The 22873-nt window shown below is 32.7% G+C and overlaps 1 protein-coding gene across 1 annotated transcript in view; it reads left to right on the top strand.

Annotated features, from left to right (window-relative positions):
- Positions 1-19942, top strand: part of CIR1 (corepressor interacting with RBPJ, 1) — a 39039-nt gene extending 19097 nt beyond the window's left edge. Inside the window, exons 8-10 of the mRNA XM_003763978.4 lie at positions 15716-15822; positions 16655-16740; positions 18284-19942. Of these exons, the coding sequence (XP_003764026.1) occupies positions 15716-15822; positions 16655-16740; positions 18284-19037 (947 nt within the window). The 3' untranslated portion in view covers positions 19038-19942. The remainder of the gene's footprint in view (positions 1-15715; positions 15823-16654; positions 16741-18283) is intronic.
- Positions 19943-22873: the final 2931 nt, after the last annotated feature.

Consider the following 22873-nt stretch of genomic DNA (forward strand, 5'->3'; position numbering starts at 1 on the left):
GCATGCATCTTTATGTATAGAAATAAATGGACTATTGTCTTAAAAAATCTTTTCACTCCATATCCTTAATGTCATGAATTTATTTAATTCAATATGGATTTAGATAGTGTCTTTTAAATTAGTTGGAGCTTAGTTTAAATTTTATTGCTAAGAAGATGTGCGTGCCATTGAATTGTCCACTTTTAAGAGTGGCCTGAACAACTTAGCAGTAACCTTTAGAAATACTTGTCTGATGATAATAGAAACTCTAAGAGCTTCTCAGAAACAAAATCAAAGCTATACTGTATCAAACAGGAAAGCAAGTAATAACAATCCTGTATTCAAAGTTTGAATGCCAAGAAAAATAAACTGACCAATTTCCTAATCCACTTGCTGATTTGAGCTAAAAAATACAATCTTTTCATTTTAAAAAAAATCACCTATTGAATAATGTCTCACCAGTGAATAGAGATTATTTTTGCAATAAGGCAATTTCAGTGGATGTGGTTATCATGGGATAATCACACCCCTGGGGTACAGCCTTGTGTCTGTAATCTCCTAGGAGTGTAATTATTTCATGATAACCATACCCCCTGGTGTTGCATTATTTCTATTATGAAATTCTTAGTTTAGTATATAAAGTAACTTACTTTGATCACTTGAAACTGTAAGGTAGTGTTAGAATGTTCCAGCTGTGAGGTTTACAGAGACCAACTATAAGCTTTACTACTACTCCTTTACAAAGTTAAATTAGGCAATCAAAATGCTTCTTTGTACTAAGCTGGTTTAGAATATGTTTTCCACTGATAAGATCTTCTTAAGTTTCCGTTTTCATCATCAAGATAACAGCAGAAATTATATGTGAAATGTGTAGGTTTCAGTAATAAACCGAATCCACATAAAAATGTTTGTTTATATTAAAATAGAGTTCATTAAATGACTACTAAGACTAGCCTTATGACTGTGTACACTACGTCTCTTATTTTCTCCAATAACTGTTAGCACCTCTTATTTATATTCTTGTGCATAGTAGTTTGGCTATCAGCTTTTTATTTTTAAATCTAATGTTTTCAATACAGGATTTCCTTTTAATTAATTTTAATATTTAAAAACAGTTGAAATTTGTTTTGTTATTAGTACATTTTCTAATATACTAGAAAGCCCTAAATAGGTTAATCTCATAACCTCCAATCCAGTCAAGTTCACCAGTTGCTAAAGCTTATTTTTTCATTGGAAGTTAGTAGCTCATCTTTTCACATAAACACTTTATTATTCTAAAGGAGGCATTGTGGTGCAGAGTGAAAGGAAAGCAGAATTTGACATCAAAGAACCTGAATTCAAAACCTAACTCAGCCACCTACTACTTGTATTATTTAAGTCACTTAAATTCCATGGGCCAAAGTTTCTTTATATGTAAAATAAGAAGTTTGGATGAAATAATCTCTTATTCTAAGTTTTAAGTCTATAATTGGGAGCTGAGGGGGCTTAAAACAAAACAAATTGCTCTGATGAATCACACCATGCAAAGAATATTGGGCTTTGGAGTCAGACCTAGATTTGAATTCTGTTTTTTGAAATCTTGTTTGCTGTGTGGCATAGAGCTATACTCAACCTCTCTGGGCCTTAATTTATTTATATCATGAGACTGGGCTATGGTCTGAAATCTGTGGTTTTTGTATTACTTCTAAAGGCTACAAGTCTTGCCATTCTAGGCTACTAGTTTAAACCGCATCATTCAGTCCTTCCAGAAAAGTAAGGGTGTCTACAAGTAACACTGCCCACCTAATGAGGTCATTTTTTTCCTCCCTTTGAACCTTACTTGCTTTGTGAACCCAAGCAAATGATATCTCTGAGCCTTCATTTTCTCATCTATAAAATAGAATGATGATACAGACACCACCTGTTTCACAGTATTGTTGTGAGGAAAGTATTTTAAATCTGTAAGCATTATATAAAGGTGGTGTTAATAATTGTTTCCTCACAACATAATATTCTCACTCTTTTTTGCTGCTGCTCACTTGCATTTTGTTTTCTTACTAATTTTCTTTCCTTTTTGATCTGATTTTTTTTTAATGCAGCAAGATAATTGTATAAATTTGTTTACATATATTGGATTTAACATGTGTTTTACCATGTATAACATATATTGGATTGTTTGCCATCTAGGAGAGAGGGATGGAAGGAGGGGAAATTTTGGAACAAAAGGTTATGCAAGGGTCAATGTTGAAAAGTTATCTATCCATATGTTTTGAAAATAAAAAGCTTTAATAAACATTTTTTTAAACCCCACATAATTAGAAAAGTAAAATACTGAGAAAAGTTTTTTTAAAAAAGGAAAGTGACAATTTGAGACTTTAATGGGATTTTTTAAATATAAAGACTAATCTATTGTTGCCGCTAAAAATAATTGTTTCCTCTCTTTCCTACTGAATATTTACCCTAGAAATATAATTCTAACTATTTATTGTATTATATTGATTGTAAGCTTCTCAATGATCACAGTCCCTTTAAAGATTCATTGAATAGAATGTTTTTGTTCCCCCCCACTCCCAGTCTAACACTATGCTTTACAACATAGCAGTCATTTATTTATAAGTGCTTGTTTGATTGGATTGGATTGGCAAGAAAAAGCAACAACATTCTGCTGGGTCACTTGCTCAGAAGATCTTGTTACAAAAATAACTTTTAAAAATGCAATACGTATATATGCCAGGATTCTTTATTTAATTAGTGAGAGCATCATGTCCACTGATATTAGAGTAAGTTATGACCAAAAAAATTGATCACTTGATGAAAAACTTTCTGGTGAATTCTCAAATGTTGGATAAGCAATCTATTGCTTGACCCATATTTTTTTAAAAACCTCTGGTGGTATCTCTCAAACTTGTGTTTGAGAGGAAGCCTTCCAAAACCCAGATTCACCTATATGCCTCAATGAGCGCTAATAGTAAAACTTAATACTCTAGAATTTTATTAATTTGAATCTCATGAGCAAATATGTTTAATTCATTTGCATGATTTTAGTTTCTTGAGTTTGACATTCCAGGCTTATATTGAGATATATATATTTAAGCTTTTTTTTTTTTTTTTTTTTTTTTTTTTTTTTTTTTTTTTTTTTTTTTTTTTTTTTTTTTTTGCTGAGGCAACTGGGGTTAAGTGACTTGCCCAGCTAGGAAGTGTTAAGTGTCTGAGGGCAAATTTGAACTCAGGTCCTCCTGACTTCAAGGCTGGTGCTCTATCCACTGTTCTACTTAGCTGCCCTCTTAAAACTCTTTAACACAAAATGTTTTCATATAAGACATTTCAAAATGTCCACTGAATTACATAGAATTTCATGTAGCTTGCATTTTAATTATGTATAGAGATTGTCAACTTTGGATACTAATCTAGATGTTGGTTTTATTGTCTGTAAGTTGTTGGCCCTTTTCACATTTTGATATTTAAGATAATCTGAAAATGTTGAAACAGTCCTATTCTTTTCAGAGAGAAAGATTAGACCTGGGATATTACTCAAGGAATAATTCCTTTTCTGGATTGAAGAGGTTCATATTTAGCAAATTGTGAGTGGAAAAGGGTTTACTGATGAATTGTCTATGTGAGAAACTACTTCCTCTTTTCCATTGAAGGGCTTTATTGCCTCTGAAGGAAGGTGATCAGCCAAAAAAATTTCACAGAATTTATCTGTTCATAAGTTTTAAACAGGCATAGGCAGACCTCTAGAAAAGTGCCTCAGCAACCCTAAATGTGCCGAAAGTTGAAACTCCCTCTGCCTTGGAGCTACCTAATGGCCATCAAGAATTGGAAGTCTTATTAGGATAGTTTCTAATGTAGATCAAAATCTGGCAGGATTTCATAATAGAAATATTTATGCAAACCAAAGTAAGCACCAGAAAAATTAATAAATGAATGAGTAATTGATCAATGGCTGAGGCAAACTGAAGATAATTTCTGTCTCTTGCTTAATTTTCATATGTAGTAGACCAGTCAGAGAAGCAATTATATTTTTTGTATTTAGGGAAGCTTGATGAGAAATGAATGAGTAAACTATATAAAAACCCTGTCAGGTCAGAGAAAGTACAAAGTCAAAACTGGTAATGTCACAGTGCTCCAAAGGCCTGAACATTAATAATGATGACGCATACTTTGTAAAATCTTATAGTGTTAAAAGTCATTTGAAACTTTTTAAGCATTATCAAATTTGTTATTTAAAGTGGCTATAACATGAAATTCCTTTGTGATCTACTAGCTGATTATAGTACTGTTATGTCATAGAATTAATCTCATATCTGTTTTAAAGAAATATGAAGGATGGTGGAAGCTACATATTTCTTAATCTCAGAAATATTATGTTTCCATAATATAAGCCCTCAAATCATTTTCTCGTGTTACTTTTTTTTAATAATCTGTTTTGTATATATCCTGTAAAAATCATTCTACTCACAATCTGTAGGCTTTATGTCAAGACTAAGCTTGTGACTAATTAGGAGACTAACTTAGCATAACTGATAAGCTAACTGATTTCTATCCAAATCACCTGTGAATTTTGAAGAACACTATTCCTTTTGCTCTGGAAAGCAGCATTTACATGTTTCTCACCCATGACAAAATAATCAGCTATTCATAATCTAACTTGCAGGTACTTAATCTACACACACGTGTGCACACACACACTCATGCACTCAGCAAAAGAGATGAGCAGATAGTGTTAGAAAGACCTGCATTAACATACTCATCTTCTCTGTGACACTAGTTATGTGATTTATGGATTCATCTTTTAGCCCTTCTGAATTTTTAACAACTGTCTAATAGATCTTTGATGCATTGGTATGTATATACTTATATTTAGATTATTCTATATATATATACTTATTTTTAGATTATTCTATTATTTTAGTTTGCTGGAATATGTCAGCACTCTGGGACTGTGCTTTAATAAAATATTCACACATATTTCACACACATTATCTAGCACCCTGTGCTAGATAAAGAAAGGTTCTCTGCCTTCAAGGAATCTAATCTAATTACGGAATAAAACCAGTCACTAAGACCACAAACTTACTGCTATGAACCATATTGAAAAAACAAACAAACAAAAAAAAACATGATAACATGAAATAAAAACCATATCCATTGCAGCTATGAATACAAAGAAAAGTTATTTAGGTTACAGTGAATCCTGGGTAGTGCAGAGAAAATGAAAACTGTGAAGAGAATCTTCCAGACAATGCCTAATGACCTAAAATAAGTTCAAAGCAAGAAGACAGTAACAATATATAGATGTATAGACCCAATATACTCAAGCCTCTGATACATATGTGATATATAACAGGTATTTCAGTATTTCAGAACTCATTGTTTTGGTTGTCTCTGCAGAACAGATAGTGGTAAATTCTATTTTCATTTTTTACTCCATCTTAGAGCATTAAGTCTGGAATTGACCCAGAATATTATTTAATCCAATTTCTTTACTGTAGAAGTGATATAACTGAAGACCAGAGAAATAGAGTGACATCCCAAAGAACATACAGCTAGTTGATAGTTGGTATTGGAATCCAGTTCTTCAGAATATCTATCAGAGTACCAGAAACAAAACAAGGCCTTCCCTAGAGAACCTTATAGTCTAATGAGGGGAATGCTGAATCCCAACTACTTAATATTTCCAATTGGGTATCCGCTCTCACTTCAAATTCAGCACATCCCAAAGTAAACTAATCATCTGTCAGAATTGGTTCTCTCTCAATTTTCCTAGTTTATCAGTGGTATAATTCTTCCCATCACTTAGGCAAAAAATTTCAGAGACACTTTGATTCATCCTGAATTCCAGTGACCCTGGCCTACTTGCTGTTCCTCCCACATGACACTCCCATTTCCAGACTGTGATTTCAGTGACTGTTTCTCTCCCTCCTCATCTAAAAGCAGATGGATTTGTTGGTTTCATTCAAGTCATCAATTAAAATCCCACCTTCCACAAGAAGTCTTTCCCAGTCTTTTTTTTTGAAAACAGGTTTTATTGCTCATTCTAGGAATTCCCTCCAATATTCCTTTCCCTAATCCTCCTAGAGACCCCTCTTATCTAATATATAACATATATTAAAGACAAAAAGAAAGGAGAAAAGGTCAACATAACTTATCAAAAAAGTCTGGAAATATGTTCAATGGGCAACATTTATGGATATACCACTTCTGCAAAGGGATAGAGTTGGGAATATCTATAATGTCTTTCAATCCAAGCTTAGTCTCTATAATTTTGCAATATTCACTTTCAGGGGTGGGTAGATGTTTCTATTTACATTTTTGTAGTCTCTTTGTTTTCTTGACTCTGTTTACTTTTGTCAGTTCATGTAGATGTTTCCACATTTTCCTATATTGATTATATTTTTTATTTCCTACAATATAGTATTTCCTTTACACTGATGTACCAAGAATTTATTTGGCCATTACCTGATCATACTTTCACAAAAAGTGCTGCTATAAATATTTTGGTGTTTGTGGGATTTCTGATCTCTTTCAATGCTACAGCCTTCCCTGTTCTATCACCTCCAATTTATCCTATAGATTTATTTATTTATTTATTTGCATAGTTGTTATGTGTTGTTTACCCTATTAGGTTGTGAAGTAACTACTTGCGAGCAGGGGGAAAAAACAAATTTTTTTTTTAAACTTTCTTTGTATCCCTAGCACTTAGCACAGTGCCTGACACAATTTAGGTGCTTAATAAATGCTCATTAACTTAGTGAATGATATCTCTCCTTTCTATACATATGTTTTTCTTTCTAAGTATCTTTGAAATTTATCTTTTCTTGATAACTTCAGTGTCATCAATTTAGATTCAGGCTGAAGTTTATAGTATTGTATTAAACATCTAATCTGTTCCAAGAACTGAGAATAAAATAGTCCATATTTCTAATGCAACTTACATCTAAATGGAAAGAACAGATATCTGTGAAAAAAACACTTGCGTAAAAGTTAATATACATATATACAAAATAGTTTAAATGCATATTTTGGTAGCTACTGAAAAAAAATATTAATAATTATTGGAAAAAACTTCAGACTTGAAGATGGTTACTTAAACTGCTTCTTGAAAGAAGAGAGGAACCCAATTGAGATGGAATAAAGGAGGAAATAAATTACAGTTCATTGGTCAGTTACTTCTCAAGATCATCTAACAGTTAAACAGCCAATATGTGCCATAGATGATAACTTGAACTCATTTCCTAATGACTCTTAGACTGGCATACAATCCACAATGCTACACTCTCTCAATTGTTGGAATTTTAGCAAGCACCTACAATTTTAGATTGGAAAAGGAAATGGCAGAACATTCCAGTATGCCAAGAAAACCCCAAATGAGGTCACAGAGTCAGAACAACCACCACAACAAATAGATGAATACGAATAAGACATGGTCCTTAACCTTAACATACTTTTTCATATTAGATTTTTCAAGTATAGTTATGAAAACAGTTCTCTGACAAGGGACTGAGTAATATATGCCATAAATTGCTTCCTCTCCCTGTCATCATCTTTTTCATGTGCTATCTTGAATCTTTTTATAGATACTACATAGCTGACCCATTCAGTGTGTGACACCATTCCATACCTATACACATGTACTTTTTCTTCCCTCATGTCTCATGTGAATCTTTTTCCATCCTATTTTTAAGGGGGCAGAAAATAGTTGGCCCTAAATGCCCTTATAGTTGTAAAATTTAATTCAGTTTTGAGGAATCATTTTGCTATTTTGCCAGTTATCTAGCCTTAACTTTAATACAGCTGATTCCATCTCTCCATTTTAATTGTAGCTCTGCTTCAGATTCCAATTTATCCACTACTCTTCTATTGCTTCTCTTAGACACTTATGCTATCAAATTGAGACTACAGCCATTGGGAAATTAAAAAAAAAAATTAAGGCTAGCATTTTGCACTTGAAAATATAACTTTATTTGGAGTTATGCAGAGTAGAATACTATCTCCATTACAATGACTCTACCATATTCTACCTTTTGATCATTAGGAATTGTTAACTGACTTGAAATATTTTAAAGACTTTTTTTCCCAGTAACTTATTTAAATTTAAAATTAAAACAATTAATTTTTTTTCTTTTTTTTTTCCCTTGCTGAGGCAGTTGGGGTTAAGTGACTTGCCTAGGGTCACACAGCTAGGAAGTATTAAGTGTCTGAGATTTGAACTCAGGTCCTCCTGACTTCAGAGCTGGTACCCTATCCACTTCACCACCTAGTTGCCCCCAAACAGTTAATTCTTAATAGTTCAATTTATTCAACTTAATATTCAGAAATGCCCATTGTTAAAGTTGATTTTTCTTAAACTACAGTGTGATAAGAAATTTTTAAAATTACTTTATTGCTGCAAAATCCATCATCATTTCAACTGTGATGGACTTGTATCTTTTTAACAAGAAGGTGATCCAAGGCAATTCCTATTAACTTGTGATGAAAAGAGCCATCCACATCCAGAGAGAGATGGAGACTAAATGTGGATCAAAGCAAAGTGTTTTCACCTTTGTTGTTGTTTGCTTGGTTTTTTTTTTCTTTTTGTGTTTTTTCCCTTTTGATCTGATTTTTCTTGTACAGCATGATGAATATGGAAAACATGTTTAACCTATTGCTGGCTGTTTAGGGGAGAAGGGAAGGAGGGAAAAAAAATTTGGAACATAAGGTTTTGCAAAAATGAATGTTGAAAACTATCTTTGCATGTATTTGGAAAAAATAAGAAACCATTTTTTTTTTTTAAAGAAAAGAAACCCATCATCACTAAATTTCACTGATATAAATTCAGTTTGAAAATAAGTGATGTTTCTATGGTAGCATCACTGGAAACAAGTAGATGCCCATTGATTAGGAAATGAGTAAACTATGGTAAGTGGAGGAGAGGCAAAAGAGGGAAAAAGAACTTGGAACTCAACATTTAAAAAAAAGTATTAAATGATTTGTTAAATATAATTGGGAAATATTTAATGAAAAAAATAAAAATAATATCTTTACATATAATGTTTTTCTGGTAGTTTTTTTTCTTTTTAAAAAAAACATTATATGTAATGATTACAATAATGAAAATAAAATTACACAAAAAGCCTAAAATTAATTGCAGTGACTAATTTTCAGTGACTCCCTATTTTCTCTGGGTAAAAACGTTGATTTCCTCAGTCTAGGTGTCAGTGAGCTTTTCTATAATCTGGCTCTCATCTGCCATGTTTTCTGTCTCTGCCTGTTAATTTTTCATCTATTACAATCCATGACTTTGCAGAAGTGATCCCCTTTGTTTAGAATGTACTTCTTCCCCATCATCTTTACCTCATAGATTATCTAGCTTTTAAACCCAGATCATGTGTCAATTCCTTCAGAGGACCTTTCCTGCTTTTCTCAGTTATCAACGCTTTGTCTCGAAATTGCTTTGTATTATATATACTTTCCTCCTCTCAGTTGGGGAGCAGGGAGCTGGGACATAGCTACATGTATTGAATGTTGCATATCCTCCCAGGAATGGTCATTTTGGTGGTCAATTTTGCTTAACTATTTTCCTTTGTCACGAGAGAGTTCCGTCAGAGGTAAGAGATTATATCGAGAAATGACTAGCATAAAAAAAAAAAGAGGAATAAATAAAAATTTTAAATTGTGTAATGATGAATAAGACAACTAAATGTAATTTACTGACCTCTAACTACATAGGCTCCCTAAAGTAGGCCATAATAAGATCATCAAGGGTTTTCTAGAATATGTTGACATGAACAATTATGGCATGGTAGTTTTGTCCTAGAATAGAGTTTCATATTTCCTTGCCTTTTGTGTATCTTTCAGAAAACATTTAGGGATAAATTAAATGTTGAAATTTTCTTTAACATTGAACATTTTAATAATGATTAAATTGAATTTCTTCCCTATGAACTCAGATAAGGACAATAAGAGGCCCTATTGTTCTCAGCATCCATGAAGATGAACTGGCAATGTGTCAGGAAAATTCCCAGTATGAAAGAGTTTTATTACAATCCAGTACAATTGGTTCTTGCATAACCCTTAGAAAATCATACATAAAACATTTTCATTTATATAAATAAAAATCACCCACACACTCTATTAATAACTAGCTCACTTTTTTATTTGGGACTTAAATATTGCTTGTTCTTACTGTGAAATTTTTAAGAGATATATTCACTAAGGCTTTCTTAAAAGCAAAAATTCTGTGATCACATTAGGAAAGGAATATAATACCTAACATTCCCCCATCATAAATGCCCATATTCCTGAACTTCTGCACATAAGTGGCAGCCCTAAAATAATCCTTTTTATAAGTCAGTGACAAGGATGACATTCAAACTAAATAAAGGCAGTTTAGCTTTTTTGTTTGTTAGGCTTAATATTAAGCATCATATCAGATTTTATTTTTAGTTATGTTAAAGTTTTTGAAGTATTTTTTTCAACAAACAAAAATCTTTTAAGCCTTTAACTCCAAAGATATCAGTCCTACTGAGCAAATGGAGAAATGTAGATCCTTGAATAACTGAAAAGCAGATTTGCTTATTCTGGTAAGGTTTGTGCTCAGTGTCAATGATGTCCTATTTAGAAGGACTACCAGCTTGCAAAGTATCACTCATAGTGTCAGGTATGAGGGAAGGAGTTCCTCATAGACAACTGACAACAATATCTTTCTGTCAACTAACACCTCCCTCTTCCTTAGTAACATCACAGAGCTAAGGTGAAAGAAATGATCAACTGGATGATCTTTTCAGTTTAAATAATAAAACCTATTTGAGAAGAGTACTTGTACCTCCTTCTAGTAAGAAAATCAAGAAACGTAGACTGGAGCTTTCACTCTGTTCCACAGAAGATGTCTATGTGCCATAATAATTTTAGCTGACATTTAAATGATGCCTTCCTCATAAAAATAAAGGAACTGAGGCCCAGAGAGAGAAAGCAAGTTGCCCACACTTAACTCTGTTCTGAATCCTGTCAGTTATGTGCACTATATAGTCATTGCAATTTTATAGGCTTTTTGCATCTTATGACTAAAAATTTTACTAAATTTTGCAAAATATTTTGAGTTATTTTAATTTGAGTTGTTTTATGTGGAAGCTTTGCACTTTGGAGTAAGAATTTATAGTGTTGAAATCATATCTTATAAATACTGAAATAAAATGAACATTTACATTTTGCTACTGAATATTTTCACCAAAGAGTTGCTCAGCATGGTGTGGATGGAGAGCTAGCTTTAAGATAGGAAAATTTGGGTTCATTCTCACCTCAGAAATATACTAACTCTGGAAAATTTATTTAATCTATTAGTATCCAGGCAAACCTCTAAGAAGGTATTGCAGAATATTCACTGATCTGCATTAGAGGATGGCATTTTCTCACTAGAAGTTCCTCACTCAGATGAAATCACACATCTGGACAATAACAAAAAAAATTGCCTGTCAGTGACCATTCCTGTTTTGTCCTTTTTATTGGTCATTTGTCTAGTTCAAGGATCCTTAACCTGGAGTTCATGAACTTGTTTTGCTTTGTTTTTACTAATTTATAACTTTGTGTCAGTAGAATTGTCATCCCTTGTAATTTTCAAGGTTTTATTTTATATATTTTAACTATTATCCTGAGGTGTCCATTGGTTTCACTGGACTGCCAAAGGGGTCATTAACACAAACCACTACTATTGTTCTTTATGTATAGAATTTGAATTTCAAGTGCTACCTAATTCTGCTTCTGATTACAGATTGCAACAAACTTAAACATTCATGGAGCGACTTATACATTAAATATAAGTTATTTATTGATTTAGCTTTCTGAGTCTAGCATCTATGTACTCTAGAATACAGAGAATAAACCCATAGCTGGTTTTCCTTTGGTAGCCTACTAGAGTTCATCTCCTTCCTGGACTTAAGTTCCCACCAGGTTGCTCTTTACAATGATCCAATGAGATTAGCAGGAGAGTGAATCATTTTAAAAGTGATGCAACAGTGGATCCTTCAATTAGTGTTTAACCCATTTAAAGTACCAGGAGAACAAATAAGTATTGTCTCTAGGGGCTTTTTTCTGTGAACTTCATTCCCTTTTTTAAGAATGATTCTACCAAGTTCAATCTAGAGGCAAAATGCTTCTCACTTATTTTTGTCTATGAACTACACAAGCAACTTAGATCTAACAGAAAACTAGTCATACCAGTTTTACTGTCTTACGAAGGCTAAGATCCTTCAGTTTGAATTGCAAGAGAAGCACATAGAATTAAGAGATGTATTCAGAGCTGACAAATTATTTCACCAACATCAGAACCTTCAGATATGATCAGGACAGGAATTTGTTTTGCTTCACAATAAATATTTGTTTAAAAGAGTTTTGGTCTTTGTTTTTCTTTTTCAATAGGGGTTTCAGAAGTTCGAAGAGAAAGAAAATGTTTTCTAAATTTAAAAAATTAAAATTTAATATATCATAACTATCATGTGAAAAACTACTAATTCTACTTCTAAACTAGAGAGTTTTCATCTGTCTTCCTGTTTTGTATCATAGATTGTAAACTACAAAATGTAGAAATAGTTTTTCAGTTAATGCGTAAACCATAGTTCAACATCCTAATAAGTTTAATAAATAGAATTTAACTTTACTTATTTTAGAATAAAAAAGGTCAAATTTTCAATCCTATCTCAGATGCTTAATAACTTTTGTATTCGTTAAGGTGTAACCTCTTTGGTCCTCACTTTTCTGATTTGTAAAGTGGGAATAATACTTGTATTACTGAATACCATTGGAGTGAAATAAACAAAGAATTTTATAAACAAGATGCTTATATAGAAATAGCACTATTTTCTTTGGAAAATTGTAAAGAAAATATCATTAACCTATTCATAGCTGTTTTACCTGCTACTTGCTAAGTAGAAAACCATCATTGGTTCTACTAGTACATTACAATTATACAGAGTATGGAAATGAGTAGGTCTTATTAGAAATCACACCTTCAAAGAATCCACAAATACATAGATATCATGTTAAATATAAACAAGTAATTATATTTTTCCTGTAATTCATGTATATGGAAGCAAAACAAAATATTTTTCAAAAAATTATTCAAAAAATATCACTTTTTGTCTCTTCCCTTTTCTTCATAGTCTTGATTCTTCATTGCTTTTGTCACCTGCCATTGGTCTGACCTTTTGTTTGGGGATTTTGAATGGGGGAGGGGTTGTTTTGCTTTTTAGCAAAACCTTCTATGTTGCAATAGGCTAAACTACAATGTCTGAGACTGCTCAATAGGAGTATTCATGTATAATTTTATCACAGATGCTCTTCTCTGAGCAAAGCAGATTTTTTTAAACTGCCAAGACTCTTATATCAAATAAGATTTACTGGGAACAGTTTTGTATAAGTGGATTATAACCATTAATGTGATGGCAAAGGAGAAAAAAAATAGTGTATATGTATATACAACAATATTTATAATATGTCCAAAATAATATCAGAATCATTTCATTCCATTTTAATTCTAACCCATTTCACTTAATTCATTATCAAAATTATAGCTCATTTTGTGTTTAGTGTGGCCTTTTTTGCACCCTTAGGATAATAAAGTCTCAGCTCAAATTTCCCATCTTTGATTTTGCAGAAATTAGTTGGGATTATAAAGAAGTATTACTTTTAGAGGGAAATGAGATGAAAGGGTTTTTGTATCATAAGGCTTTTTAGAGATCATATAATCCAAAACTTTGATTTTGCAAATAAGGAAACTGAGGCGCAGGAAAGTTAATAAATATTGTTCTGACTCACAATTATATTCAGATCTTTAGACTTCAAATTCTTTCCAAAGATGAAGCCTATTGACATTTATTTAAATTGTTTAAAGCAATCCATACTAAGAATAATTAGACTTACTTGGTCAAAAAAAGGACTTCCATTTCATTGGAGTAGTTATAAGTACCACAAAAAAGTTGATGTGAAAACCATGTTTTCTGAAACATAAAAATTACCCATCTTTTGATGAAAACTGATGAAATTATAAAGGAAATGTTCTTTGGTTCCATATAAGTAATAATATACTGGATCATTTTTCAATTTAATTCCTAACATATTAACTTGTTCAATTCATTTGTTATCTAATCAGATTGTTGACAAGTAAACTTCAGTACAGAAATTTTGTTTTGTGAAAGTATACTCTTAAATATAAAGTTCAGATAGCCACCTAACTGAACGCATTATAGAATATTTAAACCTATTAAAAATGTTTAAACCATTTTAAAATGTGTGTCACATTGTTATCATTAACAAATTGTATTTGATTTAAATGTAACCAGTAGGAATAGCAATAAAAATTCTGGTTTTATTTAGGAATTTATCATTTTTGCTTCCTGTTTATCAAATTTCATAGAAACACATTGGATTAGTTGAAATCATTTAAAATAATTAGTGATAATTAAATTTCATGAGTAGAAAAGTAATTAATAATCCATAATTCCCTAATTTAGGCTTCCTTCTCAGTAATTAGAATGAAGTATAAATGTTTATTGCTATGTTTAATACATATTAATTTTATTTAAGGTATCATTATTTTTATTTAGTACCAAACCCTCTTAGACTTGTTCCCTCTATTTTTCCAAAAACTCAACAGTCAATTCTAAAACTATCAACAGTAAAATCTTTAACTCAGTTGTATGGTATCACCTGGTCCAAGTTGACCACAAAAAAAATTTTCCAAGGGAAATAACCAATGGACAAATTCTCATTTCATTACCTTTCTTTTCCCATAATCTGCCTCTAGTGAACATGGCAAAAGAAGTTAAATGGCTTAAGGTGATTTGCATTCAAAACCTTATCCATGAAGATACTCTCATTGCCAAATGTTTTTAACAAGATCATCAAATGTCCTCATTCCATTACAATTTGACTACTTTCATAACAAAGCAAAATAGAGAAAGGAATAAGGAAAATAATGAGAAAAGGAAGGTGGTATGCTCTAATTTCTGGAAGAGAAGGTATAGGAAGGGAAAGAAAACACATACACACACACACACACACACACACACACACACACACACACACAGATAGGGTTCTAGATTCATGTGTTTTCTCCTTTTTATTTTTTTTTCCTGGCCCATTTTTGCTATTTACTTATATCATGCTTATGTGTCCAGAAAGAAATCATGGATTGAGTTCCTGCTCATGTTAAAAAATGGCAATTTCAGCAATAAATTAATCATTCTCACCCCCACCACCACCACCACTACCACTACATTCCCCACTCTAACAACAAAAATTCATATTCCTCTAGCCTACTTCAAATTCCTTACCACACCCAAGCTCATGATTCAAAATTTCAAGGTCTAGGTATACTATATATTTGGGAATTTGACTAAAATTTTTTATGCCTTTAAATACCTATTTTAATTGGGTTTTTGTAGGAAATAGCCATTGGAAATTTAATTGTGATCTTTTCTTCATTCTTGTTGGGTTTCAAAATCTGAAATCCAACAGTAACAAAATGCATTTTTTCAATATGACAAAAGTTACATAAGAAGAGAATCCCCTTGCACGTAAAGAAAAATGCAATTATTTTCTATTCTGAATCTCCAGACTGCTGTTTTAGAAAATCATATCTGATTATTTGCTCAGCAGAAGATTATTGAGTTGATTTAGCTGTGATTTTACTTAACAAAGCTTCAACTGCATTCCTACTGTGGAGTCCAAAAAAGGTAGAGAGATATAAATGATACATTCAAACTGTGATTTTTGTGAACAGGGCCATCAATGCACCCCTCGGAGCTAATAGCGGAGATGAGAAACAGTGGGTTTGCACTAAAACGAAATGTACTGGGGAGAAACTTGACCGCAAATGATCCATCACAGGTAATGATCTTTTTATCAGTAAGCTGAAAATGTCTATAAATCTAAATGTGATTGCTTGTGAATTGCTACTTAATGTTTTCCAATATGCATGTCCATAGGAAAGCAAGAGAAAGCAATGGAAAATGTCTAAGATCTATTGTAGTTTTGATTCTTTACCAAGATGGCAAATAAGAACTTATTTTTAAACCTCTTTTTTAATAAATGAAACCTCCTCTGGTTAGTATAAATGGACTATCTACTGGCACAAGGGTACTGAGTATGATTTGATGCTACCTAAGGAATTTAGGTGACAGAAACAAGTGGGAGGGGGGAAGGGGAGTAGTATATAAAAGCAACCCCACCCTCCCAAAAATTATAATATAGTGTTTTAAACTGTTATTTATTGACTTAATTTTCACACAGTTGTCCTCATATAGAAATGCAATGCTTCTGAACATTGAGAGGGATTGTACAAATTAAGAAAACAGCTCGTGGAATAAACATGAAATTTAAGACTTTTATTGAAAATTTGAAACTAAAAATTCAAGCAGCTTTTCTTTTAAAGGTCCATGATCTTATTCATTATGTAAATTTCTTAAATTCAAAATAAATCTCAAAAGGTTTGACATGATTCACTCTGAAGAAAGAAGGTGGGGAGGAAAGTGATGATTTGTAGCTCTGGCATCCCGCCTTAAAACACCCTAATGCTGGCTCAGATGTTCCTCTCTACCCTAGTTCATCATATCCCCTTTGGGTGTTATTTCCACCATTCACCCAGAAGTATTTGTCAAGCAATCTTATATAACTTGTTAGGAAATTAAGCAATTTAATATCAGTCTCTTGTTGGTACCAGGAATATGTTGCAAGTGAGGGTGAAGAAGACCCAGAAGTTGAATTCTTAAAATCACTCTCAACTAAACAAAAACAGAAACTACTCAGGTAATTATAACAAAGTATATATTTGATGACTTGAGCTGTAATTTTCTTTATGTTGAATTTTAATGTACATATTTAACTGCATGTGAGTGAGCCTAAGAGTTTACAGCAAATACTTTGTACTCCAATTCTCTTCATCACATTTATTGATTTTTAAGTACAACTATAGTGATGGAATTTAGTAAGAAAGAAATGTGAATGCCCCATTTTGTTCTTACTTTATTAGTATAAATGTATGGATTTTTTTCCTAGTATATTAAAGGGACATTTATAGATTAAGGGACATTTATATAATGTGCTTTTTAAAAGAAATTTTAAATTTGTTTCTAATTTTCTGTAGAAAACATTTCCATTTTGGAGGTATTTTTATTTAATTTTGTTTTGTTGTTTTTTTTCCCCTCATTTAAATTAAACATGTTTGGGTTTCTAATGTATATTTAAATTATCTGTATCTTTTTGTGTATCAGTTTACCCCTGAAATTATGAAATCTCTTTTAGAGTACCAATAGAGGGAGCCTATATTTTGTAGGTACCACAGAAATGTTAGGAGTTTTTAAGGAGACTAGTAAATTTGCCTTTTCATTTTATGGAGACAGAGCTTAATGAAAACATATGTAATTTATAGTAGATCAGATGTATCTAATAAATCAATTAAAAAGTCTAGAAATTTTTTAAAATTTAATTCTAAATTACTTAGTAGTAAGATTAACAAGTATCTTAATTATTTAGAAAAATATGGAATTCTTTTTTGTTAAAGTAGCATTCTACATTAAACAAAAAAAGGATGAATTTTAAAAGAAATGTAAATTTATTTCTCTTCAAGTTGCCTTTTTTAATTTTAAAAAATGTTGAGTCATATTTTCATCATACTTTAAAACATTTAAACATATGTAATATGTAATTTTTTTAGATTAAATATATACCTACAGCCCCAAGTTCTGGCATCCCATATATTGTTTTATATACCTAATAGACTAGGCCATTTTAACATCTTATAATGTCAAATTCTGGCTCAGTAATGTGAGCAAAGAAAAAATAACATTAAAATGATTAAATGAATTAAAAACTATTCCAAGAATTGGCCTTTATTCGGTTGCTTTGATACATTATAGCTTCCTAATAATTTTGTAATTTCAAACATCATTCTTTACTTTTTTTAAACATATGCCATTTAAGTTGACAACAATTAACTCTGCATGAGAGAAAGAAAGTCTGTGTATTATATATGACTCATATTATTTGTATAGGTAGGTGAACTATATGATATATAAAATTCTTGCCAGTTCTAAATTTATTTGGAGGCTCTCTGGCTTTTTTTTTTCTTTTTGGCCACTTGACCCCATTTCCTTAGGAAAGAATAAGTACTGCAGAAAAGGGAAGTAACATTAAATTTAAAAGTAAGAAATATTTGTCATTTAATAAGGTATGGAATTAGTTATTTTAAAAGTCACCTTTTAAAAAAATAATTGGTGTACAGTGTTGAGCCACTGAGCTGAAATCAGAGAACTGTTTAACATACTGATTACTCTTTTATCTCCAAATAAAGGAAATTGGATCGCCTTGAGAAGAAAAAGAAGAAAAAGAAAAAAGATAGAAAGAAGCAGCAGCTGCAAAAGAAGAAAAGTAGAAGTAAACACAAAAGATATAAAAACAAGTCCTCTTCCTCCTCTAGTTCTACCACCTCCTCCTCCTCTTCCTCCTCTTCCTCTTCTTCCTCATCTTCCTCCTCTTCCTCCTCCTCCAATGAAACTTCAGAAAGCAGCAGTGAGAGTGAGAGTGACAGCAAAGAAAGAAAAGCCCGAAAGAAGATGTCTTCTAAGAAGAAAAAAAAAGCAAAGTCTTCAGATAGTGATAGCAGTGATTTTGGAGACAAGGGGGGAAAGTCTGTGAAGCCCAGATTTGATGATGAGCCCTCCAGTAGTCATAGTTACAAGGAAAAGGTGAGGGAGAAGTCCAGATTTTCAAAGCAAGAGAGTTTTGGAGAAAATAACAAAAGGAGCCATTGTGATTCTGAAAGAAAGTCTAAAAGGCAGGATCACAGCCCAGGCAAGAAAGAATCTGAGGGTAAGGAAAGGAATAGTGAGAGCCAAAGCAGGGAAGAGAGGGATCACGGAAACTCCAGCAGAAGTCACAACAGTTCTAAGCCAAGACAGATGAGAAAGAGACCAAGCCAGAGTCCCAGCAAAGAGTGGAGCCGAAAGAGTGAGTCCCGAAGCTCTAGCAGATGTGTGTACAGTGGAGGAAAGGAGTACAGAGAACGAAGCAGGAGTGGAGATCGAATGAAGAGAAAGTGTCTGTGACAGGTACCTGGAAATAGAAATAGCTCCACTTTTTTATTGACTACTCTTCTCCAAGGGCTAAATTATGTACTATTGTCTTTCTAATAAAAAAGCTCTATTTTCATTTTCCACTCCTGTAAACTGTCGTTTCGTGCACAAAACTCCCATCAGTACTATGAGAATGAATTTTGTGAATATTTGTAAATGGCCTATTTTGTCTGTAGAAATAGTTTCTTTTGATTTTTTTTGTTTTCCTGTGCTAGGGGAACATTCATAACTTTGTAAATGACATTTTCTTTGTTTTGAAATATCTTTAAAAAAAAAAAAAAAGAATGACAGTTCATTGAATGGGTATAATTTAATTTGAATTTCTCATTGTTTTTTAGATTTAGATTTTCCATGGGCAAAACGTAAGCTTTGTAAAAATCTTATCATAGTATGGTTAAATGCTAGAATGTTTCTGACTCCTTCTGGTATAAGGAGTAGCCAGAATATAATATTTGGGGCAATATTGAGGGAGTTTGGGTACTGGATTTTTTTATTCTTAAATTTCTATTAGTTTTCTACTCAAACTTCTACTAGTAGTTTTCATGAGCTAAATAATGGTTTTAAAAGTTCTGAAGAAATGTATAACATGTTTTGGCCTCCTGCCGTGTATAATGGGGGTGAGGTCTGTGTTAACATCATGAACCCCTGTTGGTCACTGTGGAGTCAAGTTATTGTTCGATAATTTTTCAAGACGTGAAAAGAATACTGCTTGAAGCTTTAACTGTTTCCAGGTATTTCATTTTAGGCAGTAGGATATTAACTTGAATGCCTTTTTTTTCTGTTGACACACAGCTATTTTGTTTCTGTGTTTTTCTAAGGTTTGGTTTTTCATTTCATGTCATAAAGATGAACCATTTTAATAAATTCCATTATTTTTAGAAGTAGTGAGAAACATTGCTTTTTGATGTTGTGTCTGACTTCAGAGGAACAAATTTTGTTGCAAAACATCCTTGAATTTAAATGTGGGGGGGAGATAAGATAAAGGATAGTCAAAGAGATATTTTAGTGATATATACAAGTACTTTTGTCATGTTTTCACATTTTCAGGGTGTGTGTTTAAATTCAGTTGTGTAGATTTCAAGGTTCTTACCCACCCCTTTAAAAAAAAATAAAACAGTTGAATCCCTTCAGATACTTGAATTAAATATTATTGAATCAGGTTTCCCTTTAATTGTTTTCATTATTCTTTAAAGCTTAACACAACCATGATGTGTCTGTAAGTTGGAGCTTTACATGTAAAGCCACTTTATTTGTTCCGAGATACATTGTTTCTTATTCACACCCAAGAAATCCATTATCGATAGATACTAAGTTAAGAAAAATCTGTTACATTTAATTGCTATCATACTGACTTTTTTTCCTTTCTTTGTGCCACATTGATAATTACTTTGTAATTTATTAAAACAGGGCATTGTTAACACCTAAAAACATTTCTCTGCCAAACTGGTTTTAATAATGGGACTTTGAATGACAATTAAACCAATCTAGAGCTGTTGTCCATTGGCCTTTAGCCTCTGAACACTTATTTGTGTAAACCAGTGGCCTAAACATTAGAGAAGCAAAGACCCCTTTTGTTCATAGGATGCCTTTTTTGGAAATTTTGTAATTTGGCCTGTTTTCTTCTTGTATTTAAGAGCCAATGTAAAATGCAAACAAAAGTCCAGATATAACTTGTCTGACTATAAGAAAGACTCCTACCAGACAAGACACACAGCATATAAAGTGGCTTTGAATTTTCAGTACAGCTTTTGGTATGAAGCACCTAAAGTGACTTTGGCTAAAGATCAGAGTAAGACTTGGATGGCTTTCATCTCAACTTTCCACACTTAAAAATCAAAAGGAGAGGCATTTTACACATGACACACAGAAATAATAAAGCACAGTTTTATGGAGACCTGCTCTGTTTTATATGTCTTAATGTAGATAGTAAGGAGAATGGCTTGAAAGTAATTTTGTTATCTTGACAAAACGGTAAATTTAAAACTTCTAATTCTAGGTTTTATTTTTCTGATTATTGTAATGGGAATGTAAATTACGAGAGAACGTAAGGAAATGAACTAACTGGATAATTCTAAAAGATCTTTTTTCTGTGTATCTCTTTTCTATGCAAATTCCTAATAAAAGATTTGGGAGAGAGCTGAAATCACAAAATAGATTCTCTACATTCCCTGATGCCAAAGAAGCACTATACAGTTTTAATTAACGCCAGAACTTAACTGTCTTCTGCTGTGACATTGCCTATTTCTAGGCTGAACAAATGTCCATTTTATTTGAGTATAAATATTCCATCCTTAGTTTTTCCTGCAATATAAGTCAGAAGATTAGTAAATAGTGATCTTAATGACGGGTTTTCCATTGCCTGTTTGTCTCTGCCTTTGGAAAAGATAATGTACACACTTTCTTTGGTTCTGACTGGTTCACTAGTACCTGATGATTGTAGATTTGACTTAATTTAACATGAGCAAATTAATTCCTGTAGGAGGTGCTGTTGATTTACAAATGGCTAGGACCGAACTATGGTTTCTGTGGTGAGACTTGATTGTTCTAGTATCTGTGTATGGAAATGTGCCGTTAGGCAGAATTGCATTATCTGTGCCAGGATAGACAGATGTGGCACATCATTTAGCAACTGGTTGGATTACCTTGCAGTGTTGAATGCAGATTTTTTTTGGGGGGGGAGAGGGAGCACGTTATTTTTAAGGCATGTATTGATAATACCTGGGAAAAACTCTTTCTCTAGAAAGCTTTGGGAAATCTCTTTGTTGCTTGTCCAGAGAACCCATTCTGGTAGTAAATCAGATCAGTCTTATAGTCCACAAACCTGATGTTTCCGATTTTAATCGCTGAACATTTAGCATAACTTAGTGCTGACCTACATATGTTTAAAAATCTACCTGGGCTCTAGGACTATCCCACTATCACCTAATGACCCCTTAGTCATAACATCAGCAGAGAATGCTAAGTAATTCATCCTGCCTGTCTCTATGTTCTAGTCCTCTTTGCAGTCTACTCTCTACACCTAGCTAGATAGTTCCTTGCATTTAAATTATCTGTAATGGAATTGAGGGGGGGAAATGAAGCTATTGAGAAAAATGAAGTTTGTCTTTATCAATTTAAGAGCCCTAAGGAAAGTTTTGTGTTTTGTTTTGTTTTGCTTTGTTTTATTCAAGAGATAGTGCAGCATTTCACTGCATCTCAAGCAAGAAAAAAAAGAACAAAAGGGATTGGTAAGACTGGACGCTAATGTGCAAGTCTTAACTCTAACTGGTAGATGAAGGAAGCTCACCTTTTCAAAGTCTCAAAAGAGAGAACTTATCTTCGTCTCTCATTCAGAGACTTCCAAAACCTAAAGGAACAGACATAGCCTTCCTCCTTTCCTTGCCTATTTACACAATACCATGCCTCACCTCCAGAATTAGGAGGGAAAAAAATAGCCGAGGGAGAGGAGCTAATAAGAATGGAAGGGAATTAGCAGTAGACTAAATTGAAATCCTTTTCCCGTGGAGAGAATCAGGAATCAGTCTTGCTCTCACATAGGCCCAAAGCGATTTATGACAGGAGAGGCATTACATTACAACTGAACAGGCTTGGAGGTGATGAGAATCCAGGACTCAGCCGCCTACATGCTTTCAGAAAGCTGCTTTAGGACTAGCCATAGAGCATGTTTTCCCAGTGGTGACTAAACCCAGAGGCAAAGTGCATGCCTGCCTGCCTGGCTGGGGGGTAAGGCCCAGTGAAGTCAACAGACTTACTTTTTCTTAAGACTTAGAAGCCCAAATAGAGAAGCTGGTCACCCCTAGGTATCCTTG

The sequence above is a fragment of the Sarcophilus harrisii genome, chromosome 3 (genome assembly GCF_902635505.1).
Source record: "Sarcophilus harrisii chromosome 3, mSarHar1.11, whole genome shotgun sequence".
Classification (NCBI taxonomy): Eukaryota; Metazoa; Chordata; class Mammalia; order Dasyuromorphia; family Dasyuridae; genus Sarcophilus; species Sarcophilus harrisii.